General features: G+C 37.6%; 1 protein-coding gene across 5 annotated transcripts in view; it reads right to left on the reverse strand.

Annotated features, from left to right (window-relative positions):
• Positions 1 to 15,196, reverse strand: part of LOC126175158 (TATA box-binding protein-associated factor RNA polymerase I subunit B) — a 324,489-nt gene that overhangs the window by 241,627 nt on the left and 67,666 nt on the right. For all 5 annotated transcript variants that reach the window (XM_049921739.1, XM_049921738.1, XM_049921737.1 and 2 more), the window contains one exon: positions 10,958 to 11,103. In XM_049921739.1, the coding sequence (XP_049777696.1) occupies positions 10,958 to 11,103 (146 nt within the window). The remainder of the gene's footprint in view (positions 1 to 10,957; positions 11,104 to 15,196) is intronic.

Genomic DNA, 15,196 nt, shown 5'->3' on the forward strand with positions numbered 1-15,196 from the left:
TTTGAGGCACTAACAGCTGTCAAGCTGTAAGAAATGACATTACTGAGACTTAAAGGATTTTCTTTTTTTTCTAAGGTAGTCAGATGTAAAATAACATACAACACTGAAGCAGACGGCAGAAGAAAGCGTGAATTAACAACAGCATATTTTGAGTTATTGTATGGTATATGTTTCGTTAATTTTAAAGACAAAGACATAAACAGAGTAGGGAGTGTATTCTGATGGTACACATGAAACTACCACCTCCCAGAATGTTGTGTACCGGGAAGTAACAGACAAAGTTAACAGTTTAATTCTTAATTGTTGGGTAGCATTTTCTTCCGGCGCCCCCTTCAATCGTACCGAAGTTTTTATTTACACTGACAGTTTTACTCTCGTAACAATGACACAAACAAAACTGTAGAACATACAGGTTACACATCCAAATAATGTTCAACAAATAATAATACACATCCATAACATATTTCAAATATATGGTTTGAAGTAAATTGTAAACAATAAAAGTGGAAAAAAAGATTACTGATGACTCTCACTACACCTATGAGCACAACCGAAACATACAGAAATATGTATGAATTGCATGAAACATCCCAGCATTACTCTAACAATGAAATGAAATGATCGTGTGGCATTGTTGGCTGGGATGCCCCATCCGGGGAAGTTCAGCCACCGAGTGTAAGTCTCATTCTACATGCACTTGCGGAAACATTGAACTGTGTTACAATGTAATAGTCCTCATGAATGTAACCTTGTTCTCATTTTCTATGTTTACTTCACAGACATAATGACTGATGCCACGGCCTCTTAATAGTTAATGTAAGGACAGATGGTAATAATTGCTCTAACTATACCACATTTGCATTTCTAGATACCAAATTTCTTCTACAAAACTTCTTAAATATTAATAGTGCGGTTCCCAATTATTGCGATAATGGGCACAGCACAATATGTAGGGAAAATAATAGATTAAGTTTTCAAATGGGAGATTACATCCCACTAATAACAGTTTTCTACACAAAAGTAACTTTCATAAAAATAGAGGAAGAAAAACAAGACAATCAAAATTCATGACACGTAAAGGAAATACACACGACACCCCTGTCCAACCACAATTAACTTTCAAAGCAGAATCAAAATAGCACATGGTCAAAGATATGCAAATATTTCTCATCAAACTCTACAAAATGGCGATGTGACAAAGAATGCTGTGCAGATAATAAGCAACATGAATCAGAGCCGTCATAGAGACAGTAAAGCTGCTATCGTGGCATCTTGAATGTGAAACAAGATTTTGCTGCTTTCAGTGGAAAACTACAAGCAGATTGTTGGAGGGACGAAACAGATTTATTTTTTATTTAATAAGGTATGCTATATAGCAGAAAAAGACCTATCTAAATATTAGGATGAGTGCATACAGTAAGTAACATATTCAGAAAATACACAATGCAGCACAAAACAAGGTGCCAGAACTAAGAAAAGGTACTTATTAAAACATTAGGAATCCAGGAATTTAATAGTTCAAATATAAAAATTAAAAGTGGTGCACATGACCAGCAGAACATTTCACAGAAAAGCAGACATCATCTCAGGTCACAAGTGTGGAACAGCTGATTTCACATTTGTGTGGTAAAATACGCTTAAAAATCTTCAGCATGTAGCCATATGTACAAATTAATTTGCAATGTGAATTTAAAATGACTCATTCCAAATCACTATGGTTTATCATGCAAAATGATCCATAGAACATGAAACTAACTAACTAAATAGCTAAAACTGTAACACTTCATATCAGGGACAAGTGTCAGAGATATGGGAATAACAAGTGTCAGCAAAAGCACACACCTCATCCATCCAGAAAGCAAAACTCAAATAAAAATAATAGAAAATAGACATCTCATAAATTGCCTGGTGGGTATCAAAAACCAAATATTCCAAAGTGAAAAGAACAGGGGGAGCAAGCCAAGCAATTATATGACTAGATGCACTTATCTGTCATTCCCCTTACCACCTAACAACACAATCACACTATACCAAACCCACACTATTTGGCATTTGCATACTATCTGAAACCACATCACCTCACATCAAGGATAAGAGTCAAAGGAATGGGATAAAAAGTGTCAGCAATACATTTCATACTTAAGGAATGCAGCACTCAAGAACAATAGAAATTAGAAAACTCTTAAATGACCTGTTGGATATCAGAAACCAAATATTTTCAAAACATGTTAAAAATGATACGAGGAACAAAGGAAGCAATTATGACAAACGGCACTTATCTCCCCCTTCTCTTACCACCTAACTGCTCACTCACACCATCCTGCACCCATACTAAGTACTTGATATTTGCATAGTATCTAAAATGATAATACCTTACATCAGAGACATGAGTCACAGGTATGGGAATAACAAGTGCCAGCAATATTTTGAAAACATATTGATAATATGTAATAGGAGGAACATGACAAACAATTATGACTAGAGGCTCTTATCAGTCCTTCCTCTTAACACCTTAACAGCTCACTTACCATCCTACACTCCATTAAGTAATACTCATTACAGTAAGATAGTAGACACAAAGTATATTCTCTCTGTATTGAAAATGGTGAAAGTTTTGTAACATCAGAGCTGAAGAAATAAATATGTATAGGGAGAGCTTACATGTATTGTAGTTAGTACCAAAAACTTGCTTGTTTAAGATAACAAAAGTGGATAACTATTAATGAAAATTATGTACATTTCTTTTTACTTTCTTTGTTTAAAATATGTCCTTCCACCACAGTTTACAGTTTCCTTTTGTTTAATGACCTATGCACCTTGTCATTTTCCATTTTACAATAGTTGTAATGCAAAATATTAACACCTGTCCAAATGACAGATTTACACAATTATAGTGCTGAATATTTGTCACAGACCTCTACTGCAAAATCATCAATGGCCACGACACAATCAAGAATTAATTTACATCCTGTTTGCCATTGGTTCTGAAGCTTAAGAAAGGAATCACAGTGTTCATTTGATAACAGTTTTTGCATGAAACAAAAAGAATGCATTACTATCAGCAATGGAATTAACTGTAGATATAGCAAGCCACCTCTATCAAGATCTTTAATTAGTTTGTGCTCGGCACCACATGCCAACTGCTTATCTATTGTTAAAAACTGAGCACAGTTACAACACTTTAACTTCTTTATTGTGCTGTAGCAACAGTATCCAGCAATGACTGTGAGCACTGGTAATTCTAGACCGATAAGTTCCAAATGACACTGACTAACACTTAACAATACAAGAGAAGGAAAGTTACTACTCACCATACAGCAGAGGTGCTGAGTCACGATAGGCACAATAAAAAGATTCACACAATCATAGCTTTCGACCATTAAAGCCTTTGTCAGCAGTACACACACACACACACACACACACACACACATGCACAACTTGCACACATGCCTACAGTCTCAGAGAGCTGAAACTACACTGCGAGCAGCAGCACCAGCATGATGGGAGTGGCGACTGGGTCAGGGTAAGGAGGAGGCTGGGGGGGGGGGGGGGGGGAGGGTTAGTATGGTGGGAGTGGCAGACAGTGAAGTGTTGCAGTTTAGATAGAGGGTAGGAGAGAAGGTGCGGAGGGGGAGGGGTTAAGTAGCGGAAAGGAGAGAAATAAAAATAAAAAGGAATTAAAAGACTGGGTGTGGTGGTTAAATGACGGCTGTGTAGTGCTGGAATGGGAACAGGGAGGGGGCTGGATGGGTGAGGACAGTGACTAACGAAGGTTGAGGCCAGGAGGGTTAAGGGAACATAGGATGTACTGCAGGGAAAGTTCCCACCGGCGCAATTCAGAAAAGCTGGTGTTGGTTGGAAGGATCCATATGGCACATGCTGTGAAGCAGTCACTGAGATGAGGGGTATCATGTTTGGCAGCGTGTTCAGCTACAGGGTAATCCACTTTTTTTTGGCCACAGTTTGTTGGTGACCATTCATGTGGACAGACAGCTTGTTGGTTGTCATGCCCACATAGAATGCAGCACAGTGGTTGCAGCTTAGCTTGTAAATCACCACAGTTTTAATCTGCCAGGAAGTTTCATATCAGCACACACTCCGCTGCAGAGTGAAAATCTCATTCTGGAAACAAGCTGTCTGTCCACATGAAGGGTCACCAACAAACTGTGGCCAAAAAACAAGTGGACCACCCTGTAGCTGAACATGCTGCCAAACATGATACCCCTCATCTCAGTGACTGCTTCACAGCCTGTGCCATATGGATCCTTCCTACCAACACAAGCTTTTCTGAATTGCGCAGGTGGGAACTTTCACTGCAATACATCCTACGTTCCTGTAACCCTCCTGGCCTCAACCATCCAGCCCCCTCCCTGTTCCCATTCCAGCACTACACAGCCGTCATTTAACCACCACACCCAGTCTTTTAATTCCTTTTTATTTTTATTTCTCTCCTTTCCGCTACTTAACCCCTCCCCCTCCGCACATTCTCTCCTGCCCTCAGTCTAAACTGCAACACTTCACTGTCCGCCACTCCCACCATACTATCCCTACCCCTCCCCACCCCAGCCTCCTACTTACCTGCACCCAGTCGCCACTCCCATCATGCACTGGTGCTGCTGCTCACAGTGTAGTTTCAGCTCTCTGAGACTGTAGACGTGTGTGCAAGTTGCGCTTGAGTGTGTGTGTGTGTGTGTGTGTGTGTGTGTGTAAGTGTGTGTGTGTGTGTGTGTGTGTGTGTGTGTGTGTGCGTGTGTGTGTCTACTGCTGACAAAGGCCTTAAAGGCCGAAAGCTATGATTGTGTGAATGTTTTTATTGTGCCTATCTTGACTCAGCACCTCCACTATATGGTCAGTAGCAACTTTCCTTCTCTCATATTGTTATATTCCATCCTGGATTTTCCACTGTTTGACTAACACTTAATTTACAAATACCTGATGCTCAGATGTCACAGGCAACATGAAGACATTCAGACAGCACAGCTTTGTAGAGATCTAATTACAATTTTCCTAGCTGAGTCACCTTGTAAAGAAAGCTCTAACAAAGTTGATAATCTCAGCTTTTTCTCTGCCTCAAATATTTGCCTCATTGACACATGGTACAGGGATCCAGGCAGCTGTCGATACAATCCAAACCTGGCTTCCAAGGCACCAGTCTGAAATTTTCCAGGCAGCAAGTACGACATTTTAAGTTCTGACAGACAATACCTTCTCAGTTCTAATAATGTGTATGTTGTATGCTTGAGTGCAGAGTGTGTTTCCTTACTGAGCTTACCACTTGACAAATTCATGTAGCTCTAGTTGTCTAGCCAATTTAGAAAATTCTCTAGAAATTTACACCTCTCATCATCCTTGTGGCTTGTTAGAGGCTTTTGCATTTCCTCTCTAAGTCTAAGGCCTTTCAAATTTTAATGAATTCAGCAGTTCCTTCATAATTTTTAATGTTATTTGTAGGTCCCAACTCCAGTAAACTACGATTGATGTTGTCATTGAAAATTTGACAAACAAGCTTTACATTTTGTTTTTCTAATGAAGAGGGCCACAGAGCTTTCATACTTAAGCCATATCCAAATTTCAGTAATTTGTCCGTTTCAATTGCAAATATGGACCTAATTGCAGAAAATGAAGCTTGCATTCTCACAGATATGTTTTCAAAGCTGGGGAAGCAAAATGTCAGAAGTTCGTCTTTCAAATTCACCCAGTTATTTCTGATGCATTTATAAATGTGTATTGGGTCTATAACATAAAACAAGGGTTTGGAATGATCTGAAGGGTGTGGGTAAGCAATTTTAAGTTCTGGTGGATTTGCAAAATTACTGACAGTTTTTCTATTAATTCAGTTATTGTCAGAACAAATACAAATAACCTTTAACCTAAGACTTCCAGCATTGAACAACTGGCCAGCAGTAATTTTATTTACAGACAAGATGTGGGCAGCACGTTTAAATGATGAAATTACACCTTGCACCATAAACACATGAGCAATTGTTGCAAGAGTAGTGGTGTCATGAGCCATACCAACTAAATTTCCTCTTATGTAGTCCATGGTTGGCTTAATGTGTATTTCATCTAATATGAGTATCATAAAACAATCATGATTGATACTTTCTCCCTAATGTAAGCCAGAAAGTTTGGAATGTTAGGATCAACACCAGTATTTGCACAGATGTTTCTAATAGTATTAGGATAAGGCAGAATAATATTTTCAATGCTTCGTATGAATCTGTAAGCATGGCTTGAAATAAAAAACTACAAAGAAGCAAATACTAAAACATGGGGAGGAAACCTATGTCTCTCAGAAGGTGAAAAGCTTAACTGAAACTGGCTTCTTATGAATTCCATAGCAGGTTTAGTTTTCCCCTCACATTCTAAGTTATCTAACAACTCAACAATGATGTCTTGAAGATGTTTTTCTTCCTTTTTGCACACTAAATTTTCAACAAATATTATAATGTTGTCTAGATCTTGGATATTACAGATTTTGGAACTTTCTTGGAAGTGATTTCACAACCCTTAACATAAATTCTTACACTGAGTTCCTGATTAATAATTATGAACAAGACATGATGTGATGTTCTTTCAGTGTCTACATAAAAAAAACAGTATATATGAATCTTTCACTGATTTTGACCACTTTTCACTACAAGTAACACAATCAAGCTTCTTTATCAGTTCGTGAAATGAAATGAAGGAAAGTGTCTTATTATATTCTTCTAGAAATTTAATACTGCCCTCTATGGATGCCCTCAGTGCAGCAGCTTTCCTTTTCTCCCGTTTTTCAGAAGGAAATTCTCTGGTTTTTGGCATCACTTTGGAAATATATGAAGGGCAGTTAAGAAGTTTGCTTAGGATTGCGTTTTGTCAGAGTTGTGGCTTGCTTAGTGGTGCGGTTAATATAGCCCCAGTTTTCCAGTTTGCTGCTTTTGTTTCCCACAATATATCATCTTCGCAGAAGTGCAAATGGCAGACCTACAAAGTGAAAAATAATATATTGCATGCATGTCGCTGAAACTTGCACAGATACTCAAACTTTAACTGCCATATACTTTTGCCGATAAGTACAGCTTAAAATGAAAAGTGTTCACCACAGAATGCTTGCTAGGATCGCAATTCTATCTCTTGATCACAGATAACCATTTCCTTCACATATCCTCATCGGCTGTAAATTTATAAATCTGAACCTCCTTCTTCTTGTCGTAATTACCATCACAACCAGGAACACAACAATTTTTCACCATGGTGATGATCACTTCTGAACTGCTACATGCAGTATACACTTCAAAGAGCACAAAAGCAAATAATTACACAAGGAAATTCAACTCAGTAACACTACTGCTGCGAAACAGTTGTTTACATGGTTTCACATAGCATTCCTACAGGCATCTAGGTTGCGCTGCTACTGTTAGGTGACACTGGCTGTATGCCTGAAGTTGATGACGTCACTCACCTATTGGAAGAGAGTTGTAAGGCCTTCAATTTAGGTGGGGTTGCTCAGATCCATATCACATATGGTGATAGTTACTACCTGTTTTCACAGGAATGCCAAGGAGTAACATAAATGCCAAGACGGGCTGCAAATAGTATGATCATTACATAATGACAGCACTTTCTTCTAAATGATATGTATTCAGTTCAGAAATGAATATCAAGGTGTGTGACATGTTGGCAATATCACTAGAACAGGGGGATGAGGAAGGGAAAGGAAACCTTACCTTAAGTGGAGTACATTTCACGAGCCAACTGTTCTGCTGCCATAGCTAAGACCATTGTTATCTCTGGAGAAAGGGCATTAATGAGTTGTTTAACAGCTGATGTGTGCAAATAATACAATAGACTAGACTTATCTCTGATGAGAGAGTGCTAATGAATAAATTATTTAAGGAGGTGAAATAAAAGGGCTGTAGTTGTTGATATACTATGTTAAGAGCATAAAATAATCGAAGGACTGATAATTTGTTAAGTAGATATGTCTTATCTTATAAATATTGGAAAGTTAAAATAAAACTTAAGAGCAAACTTAGAACTATTCCCAACAGAAATCAAGATGCCTTCTTTTAATATATATCACAGGCATTCATCTACAAAAATGAAGAAAGAAAAAGTATGTTTCACCTATGCAAACATTCAGTACAGCAGTCGTGCATTTGTTTTTTATGTTAGCACAATGCGTGTGTCTCAATAATAAAGATAAACCCTTTAATCTAGCATCAATAAACAGATCCCTGGTGGACAGTCACTGACATGTATTTATCGGAAGGTGACTTCTTGCAGCACCATGGCTGAATGTCATTAGTAGCAAATATTAAATCAAATGTGGGAGGAATAACATGAGAGAAGGCTCATTATTGGATGATCTGGTAGAATATATATGTAAGTTATGACATTAGAAACAGTATAGGTAAGAAAGATGGAGTCTGGACACATGTTTGGATTAGCTGTGTAGAGCCAATAAGCTACTGAGAATCTTCGTCATAGAGATGCTTGAAGATAAGGGACAGAGTCTGTGCATACTGTTAAAGATTTAAGACAAGGCATACCCAATGTTATGTAGGTATTCAAGAGGAGGATAAGTAACCCAGGGAAGGGGTGGTTTAATCTTTGATCAAGTGAACCCACAGACGGAATGACCTGAATGTCCTTTTTTCAAATAGAGGGATTACTAAGGGCACACTCACATTGCAAAGATAACAAGGTATTTACACATTATCTGTCCACAGAGAAGGTGTAAGTGCACCTCTTACAAAGGTAGGAAGCTATATAGACTGTTAGCCACACTTCAGAAGTGTTCTCAAAAACAATTATAAGGTAACAGACTTCCTTGGGCAGTTATGATTATTTGAATTTACTTTTCCACACATATTACTTGCCGCAGATTTGAGATTTGAAATTGTGGAGAATGATATTGATTAAAATGTCAGCACATAACTCCTTGTGGTAAAGACGTACTTAAACATTTTCTAACTCAATAAATTTTAAAAAGTTATGCTGTTGGAACTAATGAATTGAAAATAAAGTAAATGTAATTACCTTTGTGTAAGAGTAGTGTGACAATGGTACAACCTGATCAAACATGGCAAATCTCTCTCGTGTTTTTATCAATGAAAATGAAACAATTTACTTATAAAGTTATTGGATTATAGTACAAGGGAATGCGATACAAATACAGCAATAAAGTGCATAATGGGAAAGCCATTTACTAGATTACAGCACACAATGAATAACTGTATGGTTGAATAGACATACACCAGTACTTTGAACAAAGTGTGTTAAGTGTGATACAAGTCCATTGAAGAGACACAATTTTTTACCTAAGCAAGCTGTATTATATATTGGATATTTTTCAAAGATAAAAATGGGTTTGGACTTAAGTGACCTTAGGTACAGATAATAATAACAGAATGAAAGTTAAAACTATGGTTATCTGGTTGACATTTTTCAGTGTTATGAGAATTAGTTCAGTAGGATGGGTTACACAATACCTCTCATATTAGTCGGGGAAACTGTGGTGCAACATGTCGATTCTAAGGAATAACATGTTCCACTTCTAACCATTCAGACAAACAAAAGATGTTTGTGAAAACTTGAAATGTCGATAAGTGTGGAACATCCCACTGTGCATGCTCTGGATAGCTGTATCTGCAGATTGGGTGGAAAAGATGTCAGCTCACAACATCAACAAGGCGTGACAGCGAGTGCATGTCTCCACCTGCTGTGCAGGCCCGTTTGCGTTTGGCATTGTGGCTTGGTGGCATCTTGGAAGCCACAGAGCATACAACACAGGCAATAATGTCAACACCAGAACAATTGAAAATTATACATTCTGTAATGTGATATCTGTAAATCAAAACATGATGTAATCTATTTGGAGCTACAACTTAAAGAGAGCTCTGGTTCATCTGCAATAATTGTAAATGATGAGGTACAGTAGAAACATTGCACTTTATGGTAATTTTAGCTCACACTAACAAACCGAGTGACACATCATTCATGCAGTGGGACAAATCTACCAAAACCCCACCCGCACTGCACTCCATTAGATGTTCTTTCCAACACAGACACTAGAAAATGGCCCTTTGGGCTGATGCAGACCAGTTGTCGGTAATGGATAGTAATGAACAGCTGATGTAATTTTCTTCACCAGGATTTCCTGCTGTAACAAATACAGTCATGTGCCATACACGACTTATTTGGGATACAGTAGCTGCATGAATAACAGTAAGTTTAAACTCTGGTAGTACTTACGTTCTAAGGATAATGTGTTATTACTCTTCTGGGTGATAAAGTATATTAGTTTTAATCATAATGATAACTGGAATGAAACAATGGAAACTTCAGGTAGGAATACCAACAATGTAGAAAAAGAGACAGCTGCTTGTTGCAAAGATAATACACCATGTTGCAGACATACACAATTAAAAGACACTTACACACAAGCTTTTGGGCATAGTGTTTATTGGAAAAAGAGGAAACGTGCCCTTCATATATATATATTTTTTTACACACACAAGCGAGCACACCTCACACACACGGCCACCGACTCTGGCAGCTAGGACAAGAATGCCTGCATGCATTCTGACTTGAGTTGCCAGTCATGTGTGAGTGAGGTGTGCTCACCTGTGTGAATGTAGGGGGTGTGTTTCTCTTTTTATGAAGAAGGCTGTGGTCAAGAGCTTATGTGTCAGCATCTTTTAGTTTTAATTGTGCCTGTCTGCAACTTAGCATGGTATCTTTACGATAAGTAACAATCTACATTTTCCTACATTGTTAATAACTGGAGTTGTATTTCAACAAAGAACAAACATTGCTTAATGTTCCATGGACAAAAGAGTATGCCTACTACTACTACTACTACTACCACCACCACTACTACCACTACCACCACCACCACCACCACCACCACCACCACCGCCAAACCCCTGAAGTTATGCTAAGGGTCTTATTTGGCATTGTTCCATATTACCTTGATCTTGAACTGCAGGAGACAATGGATATTGTTTCCACAGATGACTCTCTCTCTCTCAAGCTCTGTTCAAGTTGAGAAGAAAAATCTAAGGAAGCCTCAACATCTTGCTGCACCCTCTTTGCTTCTTCAACCATAAGTTTTCTCTATAAGGTAGAATAACAATTTCTTCATAAGGAAAAGATATTGCAAAGTATATAAAAAACTGATGTATCTATATTATACATTATTGTAGAACATGCTCAATGTGAGAGAAATGGAAAGGGAGGGAAGACTATACAGCATTTTTCACATTTTTGTGGGCACAGAGATGTTGCAGCCTGCTTTTGAACTACTCTTATTTGCTTTAGAATCAGCAGTTTTCTTTTCATAGATACAAAAAAAAAAAAGTGATATTTCATTTTATTTTGATATTTATCTGCCTACCGAATTCTTTGTTTCCCATCACATAAATGCCTTGAAATATGAGATACCACAATCAAAACCACCTTCTCCTTTATCCTCTTACTGATTGTTCTATAGCCACAGGGTTTGTATTGATCAGCCCATTATTTCATTATTTGGAGATTATTTATTTTAAATTTTGTAGCTGGTTGTCCTCGTGCCACCATTACAATTAAAATATGGATTGGCAAATACTTAATGTCACAATAACAGAAATAAAACTATGAACACAACTAATCTTATCTTTTAAATACAATGACAGAAACCAGTTTAACTAATACCTGCAGACAAGCACTCAAGACCTGTGTGTGTGTGTGTGTGTGTGTGTGTGTGTGTGTGTCGATTCAAATGCCGCAGCTTATCTTATGCTTTGGTTTGCTGAGAATTCCTCGACAAATGCAAAAAAATGTGCAAATCCAAGTAAATGAACAGGACTCTCTTCTCCATTTTACTTTCCATCTTCTGTATCAGCCTTGGTTATTTGTTTTATAATTGTAAACATTTTCTTACAAAAAAAGACTGGGCAGTCTCTACTCTTGACACAATAACCAGCAGTTTATAAAAGCTTTTGGTGATGAATATGTCGGATTTATGAGAATCTTTCAAATTCATACATTTAATAATTGCTGAACTATAGGTCCTCTATTGCCAAAATTTCTAATTTACTCACATTTCCACTGTATTTATATTATGTTACAAGTTCACGCATGCTAATTCATGATATCAATTGCTTAATACACAAATTCAGCTGTGACTGACTGGAACTAAACTGCAATAAAAACAAGTTATCAATAAAATTAATTTAAAAAATTAAAATTAGTTCTGATCTCAAATTTTTTATTGTTTATTTGCATTTTACTATAGTGATGATGTCATTCACCTAAGGGGAGGAATCTGTACTGTAACATACAAGGGGTGTTTGAAAAGTCAGTGCAAAAATAAAAACTACTTACGTGTTTGGGGTAAACCTTTTTTTATTTTTTGACATAGTCTCCTTTTAGACTTATACACTTCATCCAATGCTGTTCTAATTTGTTGATCCCTTCCGAATAATAGGAATTGTCCAAGTCTGAAAAATAGCTATTAGTTGCTGCAATTACCTCCTCGTTTGAATAAAATCTTTGTCCCGTCAGCCATTTCTTCAAATTGGGGAACAAATAGTAGTCCAAGGGATCCAAGTCTGGAGAATAGGGGGGATGTGAAATGAGTTGGAATCCTATTTCCATTAATTTTGCGACCACAACTGCTGACGTATGCTGGTGCATTGTCGTGATAGAAAAGGACATTTTTGCGGTCCAATCGCCGCCATTTTTCTAGCAGCTCGGTTTTCAAACGGTCCAATAATGATGAATAATAGGCACCTGTAATAGTTTTACCCTTTTCCAGATAGTCGATTAAGATTATCCCTTGCGAATCCAAAAAGACAGTCGCCATAACCTTTCCAGCCGAAGGAATGGTCTACGTCTTTTTTGGTGCAGGTTCTCCCTTGGTAACCCATTGTTTAGGATGTTGTTTGGTCTCGTGAGTATAGTAATGTATCCATGTTTCACCCACAGTGACGAGACGATGCTTAAAGTCCTGCGGATTCTTCGTGAACAGCTGCAAACCATCCTTGCGACACTTCACACGATCCTGTTTTTCGTTATGAGTGAGCAATTGCAGAATCCATCTTGTGGGTAGCTTTTTCATGTCCAAATGCTTATGCAAAAATTATGTACCCGTTCATTCAAGATGCCCACAGCACTAGCAATCTCACGCACCTTAAGTCTTCTGTCATCCATCATCATATCGTGGATTTTATCAATGATTTCTGGAGTAGTAACCTGTACAAGGCATCCAGAACATTCAGCATCACTTGTGCCCGTATGGCCACTCCGAAAATTTTGAAACCACTTATAAACTGTTCTAATCGAAGGTGCAGAATCACCATAATGTTTATCAAGCTTCTCTTTGGTCTCTTGAGACGTTTTGCCTTTCATAAAGTAATGTTTATAATCACCACACGAAATTGTTTTTCATCCATTTTTTGGCAATCTCTCGACTACCGTGATTCACACGAATGCCAAACACAAAGAAATAGACCAATACGGCTGAAACTTGGTGTGCATTCTTTGCAAAGACGTTACTAACTAACATGATATTTGCTGGTGGTGCCATCTCTCGGACCTTGCACGGACTTTTCAAATGCCCCTTGTACAATGTGGCGAAGTGTTATGTTGCACATAATCTTCCAAAACGACACCATAAAAGTTTTATTTAAACAATCAGTTAGTACAGCATGTTATTTGGAAGTTTGTTTTCTTCATGTGCAAGTATTCTGGAGTGGGTGGATGCAGCATATCTGCAAGCCAGGGTGATGATATCAGTCTCATTACATTTTGTGGTACCTGCTGTTTGGGAGGTTTACTCCGTGTCATTGGGTCGTGCCTTGGAGATATGGTGTGAAACATGGGAGAAGAACTGCCGTGACAATTGTAGTGATCTCATGAGAACAGTAGAAGAATTTTTATAAGCTGTCACTTTTCTGTTAGTTATCATTTGCCTCAGAATGAACATCAATTAATATTAAAAGAAATTGTCATTGATACAGTTTGTTTGTCAAAAGTACTCTACAAGGTGTTCAAGTGTTGTAATGAATTAGTAAACACACTGCTGTTCAAGATGGCCTCTGCGTCATATCTTGTGATATTTAAATTTGTGAGAGACCTTTTCAACCTCCAGCACAGAATAAGTTGGGGGAGGAGATGAAGTCTACATTATTGAAGACATACATGGTTTTTCTTTCTGACTTTACAGTTTAAATGCAAGAAGTCAGAATTAGTAATAAATGATAACAGAAAATTTCTTCATGAGTATAGCACATCACATAACACACAAGGCCAAGAGCACACCACATGTAGTGCCAGAGAAGGTAACTTCAGCACAAAGCAACATGTATGGCAAAATACTAAATAAAAATATATCTGTCTCTTTTGCTTGTTTCTTAGGAAGACACGTTATAAAGAGTGTTAACACAGGTGTTACTTTAACTTTGTCACCACATAACACTATGGCGTGATGGAATATAAATGCCTGCAGCTTTAAGATAGATCACTACTCATAGAAGCTGGACTGAAGAGCTCACAGACATGTGGAAAAGGATGATAACTGTCAGTTTCCATACAAGGTCCAAAACCTATAGCATTTATCATTTTCTACATGTGTGTCTGCTATTCAGTACCTCTTCTATTTGGTACATAGTGATCTACTGTAACAAAGAAGTTTATTAAAACTACACTATTTCCCAAAGATTTTGTAAATGTCTATTTCCTTGAGTTTTCAGTCTGTGAAATTGAAATAATGTATCAAACGTACTGTCTCTTACTTTTTAAAACAGTAAATAAGTTATGGCACAGCTTTGCAAAGAACCACATATTTTTACACTTTCTCTTCAAAATGCTTGAGGATGCTTATCTTGCATACCCATTTTGTGGCCTGCGTGCTTATTAACACAGAATGATCAGATTGTTTCTCTGAGAGCACACAATAACCAACAATTCAACTGACCACCCAGTCATTCTAAAAGTCTTTCACTTACCTAAGTTAGACAAACATTCTCTAAACTAGTTTGTAATTTCTTTGTGATTCTTCCATGGATGACATATTATCACTTACAGCACTTCCCCAATATTCTACCAATAAACCGATGGTTACCACCTGCTTTACCCATGACTGAACCTAAGTGATCATTCTATTTCATATCCCTACAAAGTGTTACACCCAGGTATTTGTATGAGTTAGCCAATTCCAACAGTG

This window comes from Schistocerca cancellata, chromosome 3, assembly GCF_023864275.1.
Source record: "Schistocerca cancellata isolate TAMUIC-IGC-003103 chromosome 3, iqSchCanc2.1, whole genome shotgun sequence".
In the NCBI taxonomy this organism is placed as follows: Eukaryota; Metazoa; Arthropoda; class Insecta; order Orthoptera; family Acrididae; genus Schistocerca; species Schistocerca cancellata.